Source organism: Phaethon lepturus, unplaced genomic scaffold, assembly GCF_000687285.1.
Source record: "Phaethon lepturus isolate BGI_N335 unplaced genomic scaffold, ASM68728v1 scaffold9786, whole genome shotgun sequence".
Lineage (NCBI taxonomy): Eukaryota > Metazoa > Chordata > Aves > Phaethontiformes > Phaethontidae > Phaethon > Phaethon lepturus.
Window position 1 is genome coordinate 11582 of NW_010548299.1, and position 15573 is coordinate 27154.

Consider the following 15573-nt stretch of genomic DNA (forward strand, 5'->3'; position numbering starts at 1 on the left):
ATATATTTTGTGGGAAAACAAGACAGGAGAACATGGCAAGAAGGCAGCCAAGTATTATTTACGGAGTAAAGCTACATATGGCTCACCCTGGGAAGGAGATGCAGCTCCTATACACAACTCTGTATGTTCTCTGCAGGTTTTTACGTGCATGTTATGTTGTATTGTAGAAGTTACATTTAGGGAAATTTAATTATATAAACCTCCAATTCAGAACCACCGAACTATTAATGAAAATGAAGGCAATTGGCATGATTTTGCACCAATTAAAACTTTACAAGGTTTCAGTAAAATAAGAAAACCCAGTATCTTTCTACCAATCCTAAATTACATCCTGTCCTTTTCTTAAAACTCAGACATGACTATTCATCTCTTACTCTCCCTGTGCTAGAGAATACCCTTGTCAAATTATGCACAAATATATATCAAATCCTGAAATGTAACATCTGTTGGCAGCAAAGACAATTGTATAATTTTTATGTTACTGTGCTTTTTCTTGGTGTTTTGCTAATTAACCAAGGCTGTATTGCAATGCCCCATGCATCACATAAATCTGGACATGGAAGTTTGATATATCCCTTGCTGAAAGAGAAAGTATGTGCCTAACCAATCTCTGACAGGCCTCTGGAAATCTCTACTTGCTGCATGTGCAACAGTACACATTAAGTGTTTGCAAAATGGGTTCAGGAAAGTACAGGCCAGGTCTTCTCTTACGGCTGTAACCAAGTTCGAACTCAATCATTTCAAAGTTCCAATGCTCTCAAAAGTTATGGTAAGTTCTTTTGCCTCTTAGAAATAAGCCACAGCTGAAATGTCAAAATATAATGGGAAAGACTGTTCTGTGGTATTTCCAGCTGGGACTTGAAGTAGGCATGTAATAAATCTCACAAAGAAGGTCTGTTCTTGTGTGATTTCTACCACAGTTCTGCAGACTCAAGAGGTTTGAACAAGCTTTCTTTAAGCATTTGAACTTTTGGCTGCTTATCTGAACCATTTGTGGCTGCCCATCGCAGATCTATGCTTATTGCTGAAGTGCGGCTTGGCTTAAAGTACTTTTTAAAGAATTGTTTGGGGAAATTACACATGCGAAGTCCATACACCTGGGAATGCCCATTTCCATTCCGTGACAGAATTCTCCTGTTGTCTTTCAATAGAAACACACTCCTCTACAAAGAGAGACTTCTGATCCTGAAAAACATCCCTTGAAAGGCACGATAAGAAAGCTAATGGCCAAAGGCCTGTCTTTGCAAAGCTATTGACTACTCCTGTATTCCACTGACTTCCACTGGAATCACTGCCACTAAATGTCGCTGAACATCCGAGTCCTAAGGTATGTGAGAACCTCAAAAGATCCTGCATATTCTAGCCCGGATATCCTTTTTTCCTGAAATAAGCTGTTCCTTCCATTCTCTTTGTGAATCAAACTCCAAGCCCACTGCTGGCAGAAGTGATGGTGAATAATGCCAACTACAGTAGCAAGCATTTGGAATAAATTAATTTGTACACTTATATAAGCTGAGAAGGTAACAAAATCCATTCTTTACTCTCTGACCCTAAAACGTCTGTGGTAAGAAAAAACTCCAACATTTTCCACATTACCTGCTTCACTTTTATGTCTCATTTAATACATATAAATAAGCATAATAACATTCTACAGTCATAACCTTCAGCTACAAAAACTTTTTAATTCTGCAGAGGACAAAACATCAGTGCAGAATAATGAAGAAAACATTGGTGCTAGAGTCTTCACTGGAATTTATGTGCTTTATGTGGTGGAACTGCACTAGCTGATAGTAGTAGTTGGGCCACATTTTTCAAGATGTCTTTGAGGGTAGAATGCATTTTTCCTTCTTACTTGTAAAGTATCACTGTAATAGCACTGTACAAAGAACAGCTCTACAAGCTAAAAAAGAAACAAAAAAGGCACTGCCATTTCATCTACAGCAAAAATTTTGCCATTTGCACCAATACCTATAGTTTACCTGGTAACTTTCTGCCTATGCTATGCAAGAACGTACACTGAGTGAATAACAACTGGAAAAAAAAGTTCAAATGACAACAACAAAGATTTATTAATGTGTAATTTCTTCTTCTTTCGAAAATCTGCGTTGTCTGGAGGCTGAAAATTTTGCAGGAGTCTGATCAGCCTTTTAAAAATTAAGTGACATACCAGGAACCTGTTCTACTTGTGAAATTGTTTCTCCTCCTCTGCATCTAAAACACGTGGAAAATCTTCTGAGTGTCCAAACTAATGCATAACCTATGAGCCAGACTTTCCTAGCTTTCAGAGATACAACCACAAAGTGATCTGAATTATGAATCCGTGAAGTTATGAATGTAATCTTACAGCTTCAACAATAAATTATATTATTTGCCTGCCAAAACAACCGAAGAAAAGGGAGATGCGATCAGGATTTTACAGGCTGAAGGCTCAACTTGTGTATGGATGAAATTGATATGCAAGCATCCACAAGAGGGACCGAAATGCCAGTCTCTTCTTTGCCCATGTTTGTAAGCCTTTTAATGAAAGCATATAAATATTGCTACTGAACAAGAACTCTGAGCCCAATCATGAAACAAGGTAAATCACCACTGTTTTTATGGCTTTCATGTGGAGAATCTGACTCATTGAAATTAAAAAAAAATACATCCATGCTCACAAAGTACAAAAGCCTGTATCAACCTTGCCTGAGTTTATAAAGTTGTTCCCCTCTTTTCACAGCTATAGAATAATTGTTTTATGGTTTGAACTTAAGCAAAGACATCAGGCCTCAAACCTCCATCCCTTAAAAAAACAGTAGGGAAACTTTTAGAGTCTGAATCTTGAGACTCAGGTCTAAGCAAGGCAGAGTAATAAATCTCAGCACACTCAATATTTTGGGAAGTTCAGACACAGAGCCAATTCTAAATCCAGATGTTTGGCCATGTACCCACAGGCTTGCCCTTTCCATGCATTCTTGTATCTAAAACAAACTCAAGATGCCCGTGGGATCTTTATTTTTTTGTTTGCTCTTGCCTGTTTAACAGATCAAGGATAAACATGAAAAATAAGATCACTCTGTTTATGGTTGTACAGATGTATATTTTAAAATTTTGATGCATCTATGTTGTTTTAGAAGATTTGGCAGCACAGAGATAATGAGAAGCCTTACCCTGTCACTCCACTCTGTAAGGAACCAGCTCTTAGCACAGGGACCCATGTCGCAGTTCTCAATATCATTTGGCCGCAGCTTCATGTTACATTCCTCATCATCAACAATGTCTCCAAGGTTGCTGACACATTTCACATCTCGGGTCCTCTGCCCCACTCCGCAAGGCACTGAACACTGTAATAAAAGGGAGGTTGCATCAGGACTCTATGCAAGAACTGCAGAGGTTCATCAGGGAGCTGGGAACGTACAACTCACTCATTCCAATAGAACTACTCTAGATTGCTAAGAACAGGGAATAAAAAACACACTAGTAGTTTTAAATCATATTCTCAGCCTGTAGTATTCTACAGTAATATTATGCAGATACATTTGAAAACATAAAATTAAACCCTATCTTCAACAAGCCATGCTGCACCTTATCAAACGAACTGCTGACATTATTATGCATAATTCTGATCTTGACCTACAAGTAGATATGAAGCAAGAGAAACGCAAAGAAACACAACTTCTGAATCCCTCTTACAAGTCAAGGCCTTCTCCTGCTCTCTCTTCTTCAACCTCAGAGAATGCTGACAGTAATTGATATTTCTGCCTGATGATGTGAAGCATCCAGATCATGAAGCAACATGGAAACATAATTTTATGCTGTGTAAGCATGAAATGTTTTTATGAGTCCTGTAAACACTCTAGAATTAAAGGGGAAATCTCTGGGAATTTGAAGATTAAAGACTACAGTACCTGCATACAAGGGTACCTAGCAAAGCTTCCAAAGGCAGCCTCATTGCTTTTAACTTGCTTTTGAATACTTAAACATCTACCATATTTACACATCAAATCTCTTTACCATGTAAAATGTATTCCCTACCAGCAAGATACTTCACAGACTTCATCTTCAGACTGCAGCTATTTCATCAACTGTTCACTCTAGAACACTGACCAAAACCCAAACTAGATGTGTGAGATCATTAAATAGCAAAATACTAATGAAAACAAATACCCCATTCGTTATGTCATAAGCAGGGCAATTTGTCCAGAGTTACTCTCGAAGTCTAGTCTGCTGACTCCAAACTTTAAATTACCACAATGCCATTTTTTCTAATCAGATTTAGATCAATGTTTTTGACATTTGTATCTCAGAAAAAAATGATAAGCACATTAAAATCTTAAGATGGACTTACTTTCAAGATCACAGACCTGTTTCCAAAGTGAAAACCTTCAGTAAGCGCAAACAAAAATAAAGGTTCTACTGAAACCAGTTTGCAAAGTTAATTGCTTCTTTCTTTATGATGGATCTTTCTCATGCCAAGAACTTTCATTTTACTTCCAAGAGGAAATCAATCACCGAATTTTATTGGAATTACGCTTATGTTCAACCAGCTACAATTTCTAAAGCATTTGTTTAGCTTGATTCACCATAGGCAGTAAACCTCTAAAGGCTCTGTACACTGAAATACTTCTCAAAATGCAATAGAACACAAAACCAGCTCCCCTTTCTTATTACCAACACAATAAAATAATAAAAACTTTATCTCTAATATAAATTTTACTGTCCTTTAACTCTAGATGGATTTTAGTTCATCATGAATAATGAGTTAACCAATATATCCTTACACTCCACTGTCTAGGTATTTTTTAATCAAGACTATATCCATGTATCACAGATATTTCATGACTAGGAAGTTACCATTTCTGCCTCAGAAATGCAACAACTGAGGGAGTTAACTCACACAGGCTTTACCATGAGGGAAGACCCACTATAAAGCTACACAAAGTCTGCTGCATGACTCTTTAGTCTACTGTGACCATGTGCATGGAAGGCTGTGCTGCTACGGCCAGTGCAGCTAGTCACATGCAGAATCACACAGAATCATTAAGGTTGGAAAAGACCTTTAGGATCATCAAGTCCAACCATCAACCCAACACCACCATGCCCGCTAAACCACATCCTGAAGTGCCACATCCACGCGTTTTTTTGAATACTTCCAGTGGTGGTCCACGCACAACACACTGTGTGCTGCAACATCCATTCCAGCACAGGCTGGGGGAACTAGGAGCAAGGAAGCGCTTCAGTAGAAAGGAAAAAGAAGGTTTAGGTTCAGAGCTTAAGCTGACATTTTTAACGGTCTATTCACCCACATAATTCGGCAACTCCAAAATTTTTTTGTTTTTTTTTTTAATGGCTAACGAAGACATTTGTTTATCACTACACCTAAAACACCATGATATTTTCTCTTTCACACAAAGGCCATAACAGTATCTAGGATAGTTGTCACGTTGGCCAAACCTTTTGTAAGCAACACAGAAATTGAAGCTTAAAACTGTACTGTCCACATTTACCTGAAAATCTCGGCATAGCCTCAAACCAACTACAGTAACAGCAACTACCGACCCTTAATACATACATAAATAACTCCCGGAACTAAACTCTACATGCCATGAGAAAGAGCAGTACAGGTAAACCTATCAGGACTCTCACAGCTCTACTTCATATAGTATTTAAAAAAGGCATTGCTCAGAAAGCTTGTGTACTTCTGTACACACGCATCTGCATGTTTTGTACTATTCAATCGCTCTTTTTCAGCTCCTTCCTGGTTACGAACAGTAAACTTTAATGGCCACAATCGAGCAGGGTTTTCTTTAACTAAGATTCACATATTTCCAAGGCTTTTCACATTCCACTTCCCTGTTGTAAACAAAAACAAATTTCATGTTGGATTAGTGATACCTGGAAGAAAATTATTTTCTCAAGTTTTATGCCCCACATTAATCAATCTTACTTACTGAAGTCCACTCTGTCCTAATCTGCCATTCACTGCAGATCTTCAGCTGGCAAGTGCTGGTTGTCTCTGGTTTCTCCAGGTGATGACAGCGGTACTGCTGAACTGTCAAGGTACGGTTGGCATACATTTGCCGGCATAAGATCTGTCGATGCTGCATACCAAGACCACATGTTTTGCTGCACTCAGACCACTCCCCTATATCCCAGCTAAAGAAAAAAAAAAAAAAAAAAAAAAAAAAAAAAAAAAAAAAAAAGGGTTTTTTTTCGCAATTATTTAAAAAAAAAAAAAAAAAAAAAGAAAAAAAAAAAAGAGAAGGTATTTTTTCAGTAATGATTTTTCTAATACTAACCTTAACAGAACTCAAATTACATGATTCTGACGCTGGTACAGAATTTTATAAAATAACACTTAAGCCTCCACATGCGTAACTAAACCCTTTATGAAGACAACATTGTATACTTGTAACCGATCTACTTGTAGTGGTTGATAACAATAAGCATGCATACAGATTGCACAATTCACGGTTTCAAGACACGTTACAAACATTAAGCCACTAATAGCTGTTTGTTTTTTTAAAGAATTTATCTATAATATATATTATTGCTCTAATGACAGCTCCTAAAAATTTAAGATGGGTTATATAAAATTTTTCTGCAGCAAAGACTAAAAAGGACAATACCACAGAAATTACATACTGCATCCAGGCGTTCGTTCATCAGTAAAACGGAAATAGCAAATTATAAGCAATGAATAAATACATTTAATTTTGGAGATGAAAAAAAAATCCTATATATGTTCTTCTCATTCCAAGATTTCACTGTATTTATTTAATCACTTTTGTATAAACATGTCATTTTCATTTCAAGCATGAAGACATACACAAATAGGGAAGTATCTGAACTGTTTACACATTTTATTTCAGAATTCTTCTGGAGAGCAAGCAAAATCTCTGTATTCTTTTAAATAAATATTTACACATCTTTGTTTATACTCTTGATATTATCCTGTGTAAACAAATGAAGCTGAATTAGTATGAGTTGTTAGAAAGAAAAAGGTGAGAAAAATGCTTGGTGAAAGAAGACACCCATCAGTAAACGGCTTCAGAAGTTCCCGAGTATCTAATATGCACTAGGAAGTTGCTTGTCCAGCATCTCTAACACTGTTAGCAGCACTTACACCGTTAGAAACTTCTGTGGGATAAGGAGTGGCCACTTGCTGCTCAGAAGGGAACTGAAGAATGTAACCAGGAGAGATGGAAAATACAGCTGCTGACCCGAAATAAAGTTGCTATAAAAGCAACTGGGTTTAACTCTTTTCTCTTCTTGGTATACACCCTGGATGAACTGACTTTTTTTTTTATATACACATACACACACACACATTATTTAGAAGAAGTTGCTTAGGCAATTCTAAATCACAGTCTCCTGATGGCAAGTGTCTTTTCAGACCTGAACTGGCTGTATTAGTGTGCTTGAAACAAGGACTATTACTTCAGAATCCAGTCTTCGAGTTGAAGAACTACTGAATTGCAGGAAAGAGAGGTGATGTTTAGGAAGGGGCTGTTGTGAGCACTATCAGCCTAATCTCATCGTTGAATATGACACCATGGAATGAACAGGTGGGTACTACAGCACACGATCCAGTATGGAGTGATATAACCTACAGAGCCTCCTTTAGACACGTATATGCAGAAGCCTGTCACTTGAAAAAACGTACCCATAGAGAGACCATGTGTAGTGTGCATATCTGAACAATCACACATATTTTGAGAAATTACTACATCTACTTGTTGCCAACTTCCCTTTTGCCTTCCCTGAATGTTATGGCTCCCTGTGAAGGGGAAGAAGGCCATGACCAACTAAGGAAAAAATATCCACTATACTTTATGACACAAGTGTGTAGTACTTAGAAGTTCAAACTAGTTTCCTACTTGGAATAGCCTATTTCACATGCAAAACCTCAATGATATTGGCTTATTTCACTTGACTTAAATGGTAATATCTTACAAAGCTGGACATGGGAAGAGGTTGCAGGCCTCCTCTTCTGGAATAGGTTTGGTGTTGCTGTCACAGTAACTCTCAGATACCTCCTCATGAGTGACTCTGTTGACGCAGTGGAAAACTGGGTACTGTGACCCTGAAATGAAGAAGAAAATTAGGCGATGCATTGCAAAAGACTCTGCAGTATAAGCCGTAACAGTAGTATCTAACACTGATGCAGAAAGGAAAAGCGTAACATTAACAACAGGAGATACAGACTAAGATTATATCCAAAATTTCCAAATGTGAGAGCTGAATGTTATACTGTTTACATTGTAGTGTTAAAGGAAGTCCTTAGTATATAGAAAGTACAGCATGGCACTGTAGGAAAGGCTGAGAAAACATCCTCCTTGGTCTTTCATTTTAAAAAAATGAAGCCAAGTGGCCACAACACATGCTTGAGAGGAGGAAAAATTTAGCAGCAATTCTTTTGTGCTTCTGGAAAGAGACTGACCCTCCTTATTTCAGAGTTATGTGGTGAGTAAACACATGAGAATATTATCCACTTTACCTGTTTTTTTAAAAGACTTATGAGATAAAAGCTTACAGGCTAAACATTACTGTAGGCTACAGACTCACTAGAAGTTACTACTCTCCATATTTAATGCTTGATCTTTAAATAATTTTCATGCTAGAGCAGAAAAACAGAACTCTACTTCTATTACTGCTGCAAATTGACTACTGAAATGATGACAAAGAGCAAGGTGGCTAACATGCCTACTTGTATTTGTTAAGTGAAAAGTTGGAGTACATTAACAAGTTTCCTGACACAGGCAGTCGAGGATCCAACCAGAAAAGGTGCTCTGCTAGACCTGATACATAAAAGCAAGGAAGAAAAAGTCAGGGATGTGAAAGTCAGGGGCAGCTTTGACTGTAGTGACCATGAAATGGTAGAGTTCAGGATTCTAAGAGAACGGAGCAGGGAAAAAAGCAGGACCACAACCCTGAATTTCAGAAGAGCAGACCCAAACCTCTTCAGAGATCTGCCTGGAAGAATCCCACGGGATAAAGCCCTAGAGAGAAGAGGGGTCCAGAAGAGTTGGTTGATATTCAAAGACCACGTCCTCCACCTCCTCCAAGCTCAAGAAAGGTCTGTCTCAGTAAGTAGGAAATCAAGCAAAGGTGGCAGGAGGCCTGCATGGATAAGCAAGGAGCTCCTAAGTAAACTTAGACATGAAAAGGTGTAAGCAGGGGCAGGTGATCCCAGAGGGGTTCAGGGATGCTGTCTGATAGTGCAGGGGTGGGGTTAGGAAAGGCAAGGCCCACCTGCAGTTGAATCTGGCAAAGGATGTGAAATACAACTCTGCAAGTGTATGTGTGTGTATATATATATACACACACACACACTATATACTTGTATATACATACACACATATATACTATACTACATATAGTAGTATATAGTATAGTATATGTACAGTATATATAGTATATAATATGTATATAAAAATATAGAACAGCAAAAGGAAGACTAGGAAAATTTTTCTTTTTAGTTCTTTTTAGAAACTAGCACAAAAGCCTACCGATTCTCTCCCTGCCATGTTTACACCACGTAAAGCAGCAGCAATGCCTCCTCTCTAATGGCACAGGACACCTCCATGGTAATAGGAGCCGTGCGATTGCAAGAGAAACAGGGCTCAGACAAAAGAGAAGTGGTCAAGGCACAGTCCACAAGTGCCCGTTCACCCACTTGAAGCTAGACCCACTGACTTACAAATAGGGTGTTTTTAGTTGTTTTAGGCTATCCTACAGCAAATAACTCCAAATGACTAATTATTTATTGGTATTGAAGACTTAATTAGTGAAGATATTCAGACTTAGACAGAGAAAGAAACCACAAACAGGAAAATGAACTTTGAACTGTAAGAGAAACGTTTTGCTTAGGTTAGACCTAACTTTCTTCCACAGAATGAAATAAGCACAATAATGCTCTTCAACCAGACAAGCAGATACACAGTTTACACTTCTTCCCACAACCTTTTCCTGGAATGCTTTCTTGCTCAGATTTCATGTTTGTCATTTTGCCTTTGAAATGCATGGATGATGTGCAGTCGTTCTGAATAAGGCTGTAGTTTTAGACATATACACAGACTAACCTTGATATTAACAATATACTTCAGAATTTGGGGAAATACAGTGTACAACCTGAAGACAGGGTCATAAACGCCTAGTTCTCAGTGTTTGCAATCACAAATAGAACAAGATAAAAAACCAAAATTCAGGTGGTTTAAAAGTAAGCACTTTTTCAACAGAACTCTCATCGATTACACTCACACTGCTCTTGTCTGAAACACCTATGTCTATCTAGGAAAGCTACCACTCTACCTCAGGAATGCACCCTATACAACAGTGTCTCTAAGACCAAGCATCAGAAAGATTACAGAAATGCGTTTTTTCCTGTATTGCTGGCAATATAGGAAGAAGCAAGGAACAAGTTATGAGTACAATAGCCTAATCTTTCCGCAAACAGACTTCTCTTTTTCCTTAGATCAAAATATCTGTCTGCACATTTACAGAAACCAAACTGCCATGCCTCTGAGTCAAAGGCAAAAAGAAGTCCCATCTTGCCTACACGGCCAAGGCAATTTGCACAGAAAACTCAGGTGCATCTTTGTCCATATTTGTGTCTAAAGACTGCAGAAAAGGGCTAGGTTCTAACAGTTAAAGCTTACGTATCCCAAATATGGGTTTACTAAAGCTTGCACTGTCAGTGGCATGGATTCATAACATTATTGACACTGCAAGTCTTAGGCCACTGCACAGAAGATCAGTTTTCTCCAGCTCTGCATTTCCAATGATCAACTTGAACTTGCAGTCTTAGGTCTAAGATCTGTGGTTAATTAGCTCCACATTTTTTATCTCCTGGAGCTCAAAACCTCTGTAGATTTAATGGTAACAGCTAAATAATTTTTTAAATTGTATTATCATATTACATATTACCTATAGTAACTCTAAATTATGACATCATGACTTTAAATAAAATAAGGGTGGCCATAGTTGATGGTAACTGCTGGCTGGCACACTTCAATTTCAGGATAGAAAATTTGAAATTACAATTCCCACTGAAGTTGTATTTGTTCAAGAATTTAATTTTATCAAAAGTAAGGCTTTGTGTCTCACCACCTACCTTATGCTAATACTTCAGGAAAAGCTATTATATTTTCTGAAATTGAAGGAAAAAATCAGCAGTTTACACTCTTTAACCTCCTTTATAATTCTTCTTTCAAGAAGTAACAAACATGCTGCCATGACTGAAAACAAATTAACATATTCCAAGTAATTTCCAAGGTGTAGATACCACCAGTTTTAAGGCACAGGGTGTGCTCAGAGAAGATGAAGTGAGGTACTCCTCCTGTAAGATCTCTCAGACAAAATTTGGACAAAGTTCCTGTAAGGAATCTGCAGTGCACCAGCCCTCTTCTCTCTGGACAACACTGAGGGATGATGTGCTACTTCCTTCTCCAGCAGGATGCAGTAGCAGTTTCCACACTGTCCAGATTCTAGCAGATCTATTCACTCAGTCATCTTAAATGGAAATTTGTGACAAGAGTTGGCAGTAGTTCGCACGGGAAGCATTTTCACTTTTAAAAAAATTGTAATAGTCTTTTTTTCCCAAGCCAAAGTTTTACTGAAAAGTGCTTTGAAATCTCACAGTTTTTCATCAAAACTGTTAATTTATCCTCCCCTTTTCCTTAGCTAGCACAAAAATAATTTGTCTTCCTTCTTCCAACTTAAAAATTCCTAACATTAAAGAAAAAAAAAAATTAAAGACCATGTATCATCTACATTTCTGCATGAAGATATAAAGCGGCAGAAAAAAGGAAAACATGGAAAAAAGAAAAAAGAATAGAGTGTCCTGTATGGAACCATACAAAATGAAAACAAAGCCTTAAATAGTATCAAGATTTATTTCTGATTTTTTTTCACTCCATTTCTTATCAGCCTATATAAGCTAGTTTGATTTGAAATGCCTTAGGGGCATCAGATTCACACAGGCTTCTCACACCAAGATCACAAGGAATGTTCATACAGTCTCAACAGTATTAGGATCCTGCTCCCAAGGACCAGTTCCTTTTGAATTTAACTTGACCAGAACATGCACACTTTCTCCAAATATCAGGAAAAAGAGATACTAATTTTTGACAGTTCTCTTGCTAAATTTCACGGACTAAATTTACGCTGTATAGGAGGCTGAAGGATATCTTTTGGATTCTGTTTTCCTACTACTTTGGTATCGTAGTTTTGACTCAGATTTCATTAATACCACTGCCAACAGCTACCAGATCTCTGAAGAAATGGCAAGAACTACATTCCGATGCCCATAAGATCCATAGGAAATACAGCCAAGACTTCTATGATGTAAAGGAAGAATACATCTAGCCTGATGTGTTCCAGCAATGGCATCGTAAATTACCTGATTTGGATACTAAAATTCACCACATATACGATAATCTAGACACTCAGCAGGTGATACTCACCCGTTGCTGCCGAAGAATAATCAGGTGCAATTAAGGATTCTGCCCATATGACTTGTATTAAAGACACAGAGCATATTTAAATGCTAATCAAAATAATTCTTGTTTACCTTCCCTCCTTTTCTCCACAAAAAGTCTTCAAAAAGTCTTCTGGCTGCATTTTACCTCTAACACTTCTGCAGTAACTCCTCTAAGGAAAAAAGTTTTCTCAATATGCTGGGAAGCAATTTTCACTGGTGTCAATAATGCTGAATTTTTTTAGCTCCATCTGTAGCTATAACATGGACACTCATCTGGCCTTGGACCAAATTCACAAGGTGTCCTCCCAAAATAATTAGGAAGCAACTGTTCTCAATGTATATGAACTTCTGACAGTCAGCGGAGTTCCCTCACTGGTACGTCTTTATTTCAAAGCTCTCTGATTTTGTAGGTATGGTGGTGGGTGACGATGTATAGTACGAAAGATTCCACCTTTACTACCACAAAAACTTATTCTTCCCAATAATTGCTTGTGCTATGCATTATTGAATCTGTGGTCACTGTGAATGTGTTATGGCAAAGATTAATCTGGCAAGCTAAAAGTAGTGTATCCCTCACATCCCAAAAGCTCACTAATTACCAGTCCCTTTCTGTCCCTCTTCCCCCCCACTTCTCCCCTATGAAAACCTCAGTTTTCTGAAGTCACATTATTGCTGTTCCAGCAACATCTAATGAGGCAAAGATATGGCTGATCAATCCCTGTGAAACTTTCCCGTAAAGATCAGAAAACTGTTGACAAAGACACAAAAAGCACTGAGAGGGTATCTGACAAAGCTGGAGAAGCCAAATGGAAGGATAAAGAATGCCAAAGAATGTTGAGGAAAGCAGCTGTGTTTCAAGGGTGTGAGAGAGAGGGAAGCTTGCCATAAAATCCTGAAATATTTCCTTTCAGAGGTAAATGCCATATATTCCCTTGTAATTTACATATTTTCTATTTAATATATTTAGTTTTGTTTTTTCTACCAATTTAAAATAAACACACATAATAGTATTGACATGTCTTTTGCTTGTAAGATAACAGAAAATATCAGGTCCAGCAATGCTTTGTGCATACAAGAGCTGCTGAACAGTCACACTGCTTCTTCCCTCCGTGCTTCCCCGCTCCCACACTGGAACCCTCCCGTGTGTCATCTATTTCCTGCGCACGGTATACGAAGCACTTACCTTTCCCACATGTAGTAGTGCACTCAGTTTTTCCAATCTGTTTCCAGTTGTGTTCTCGGTTTTGTCTTGGTGGTTGCACAGCAGGCACCTGGTTTTCTGGTTGATGAGAAGGAAATCTTCCTGGATGAATAACTGGGAAAGTTCCAGCTGACTGTCCAGTGAGAGTGTCTGTCTCCCTATGCAAATCCTCATCCTCATGGTTTGTACTTTCTGGTATTCCTAACTGACCGTTCAAGGGCTCCCCTGATGATGGAAAATACAAAAAGGTAAAACAATGAGCCTCACTTGCAAGTAGCAGTCTATGTTTTCATCCACTAATAATCACGACTGGAAAATCCTTAAACTTGAAAGCAGATTTAATCTGCTCTGCAGAGACCTCCTAATAGTGTCTTGCAAAGACTGTGTTGTTTTAAACTAAGATAACCAAGTCTCAGCCAGCAAACACATTAAAAACTGAAGAACCTCCAAACACGCTGTAGAGTTAATGCACCCAGTGCCAACATTTCCCCAAGCCTTTTTTTTTTTTTTTGTACCATGCTCTGTATTCTGTGCCTCCCCATGTTGCACAGTCACAAACAGACTGCAAACCCACTTCGAAATTTGTCAAGGCAAGTCACAAACATTAACAGTAGGACCAAACTGGCTTGCAAATTTTCTACTGTCCTTCAGAACTTCGTACTAGTACACACAGCCCATACCCACAGCTCAGTCAGGAGCACGAACTCTCCAGATTCTATCTTGGGAAGGCAACAGTTGTGTGTTTGACCCTCTCCAGTTGTGAGAGGAAATAGAAACTGTGAAGGGTTTTTTTAAAATTACCTCAAACTCTGAAGACAAAAATAATGTTCTATTTAATTTCTGAGACATAGTTACAGCACTACAGCTCATGCGAAGCCATGGTTAACATTTTACCAACAACAATATTGTTACTGAAAGTCTAAATATGTGACTAGATCCCCTGCTACAGTATAAATAATTCCTGCCAATTCACTGAATTCACTGAAGTTACCAATCTATTCAGATTTCTCTTTCAACACACAGGGTGAAATTCTGGGCCTCTCCCACAACAATGGCAGCATTTACACTGAATTTAATGCTATGAATTTCTCCATTAGCTTATTGGGTAACAAAAGGTGTTTAGTAATAAGAAATAGTGGCATTTTACCTGGCCTCCTGTGAGCAAGCAACTGAGGACTAATGACATTGTCTCCTGGAATGATATACTCATAATGTATACCTGGGTTAGGCTGCTGATGTATCATCTAGAAAGAAAAATACCCATATATTCACTTCTTCCACTTATTATATTACTAACACTTACATATGCACTTGAACCGATCAACTACATAACATTACTTATCACAGAAACAGTGGTTAATAACTGTCACCAAAAAATGCAAAAAATTCTATTTGTTTCTGGAAAAAATAAGAAAATACAGGCAGTATTGCTCAGTTTGCAAACTGAGCTAGCTTGTGACAGCAGAGAAACTGTTTCTCTAAATCTTCTTTGAAAAATGTAAACCTGAGATGCTGAGGGCCAAGGTGCGGCCACGGGCTGCACCAGCCGCGGGCTGGCCTCTCGCCAGCGTGGGCAGCAGAGGCTCACGGGCGGCAGCGGCAGCAGAGACAGTCCTAAGGTCACCAAAACATTCTCAAACGGAAGGAGCTTGACAGATGCCTGAGGAAACATAAGCAAGGAAGAAACAAAGCAGAGAAAAATACCACAGATCCCAGTCTACAAATCTAGCCAACTACATTTTTTAAGGTTTATCAGTTGTACTTGAACGAAGCACATATAGACACATACAGACAGCACATATATGTTATTCTGCGTGTACCATCTTACAAATCAAACTGTTCCTTTCATCGCCATGCAGCTACCTCTGCACCCACCACTCAATGGAGACCCAACAATCAACTAGCAAAA

General features: G+C 38.3%; 1 protein-coding gene across 1 annotated transcript in view; it reads right to left on the bottom strand.

Annotated features, from left to right (window-relative positions):
- The window catches only part of LOC104622979 (thrombospondin type-1 domain-containing protein 4-like), a gene marked incomplete at both ends in the record, with an annotated part of 25097 nt that extends 9773 nt beyond the window's left edge, over positions 1-15324 (bottom strand). The window contains 6 exons of the mRNA XM_010289916.1: positions 3150-3323; positions 5931-6135; positions 7936-8065; positions 13647-13889; positions 14812-14908; positions 15169-15324. Of these exons, the coding sequence (XP_010288218.1) occupies positions 3150-3323; positions 5931-6135; positions 7936-8065; positions 13647-13889; positions 14812-14908; positions 15169-15324 (1005 nt within the window). The remainder of the gene's footprint in view (positions 1-3149; positions 3324-5930; positions 6136-7935; positions 8066-13646; positions 13890-14811; positions 14909-15168) is intronic.
- Between the last annotated feature and the right edge of the window lie 249 nt (positions 15325-15573).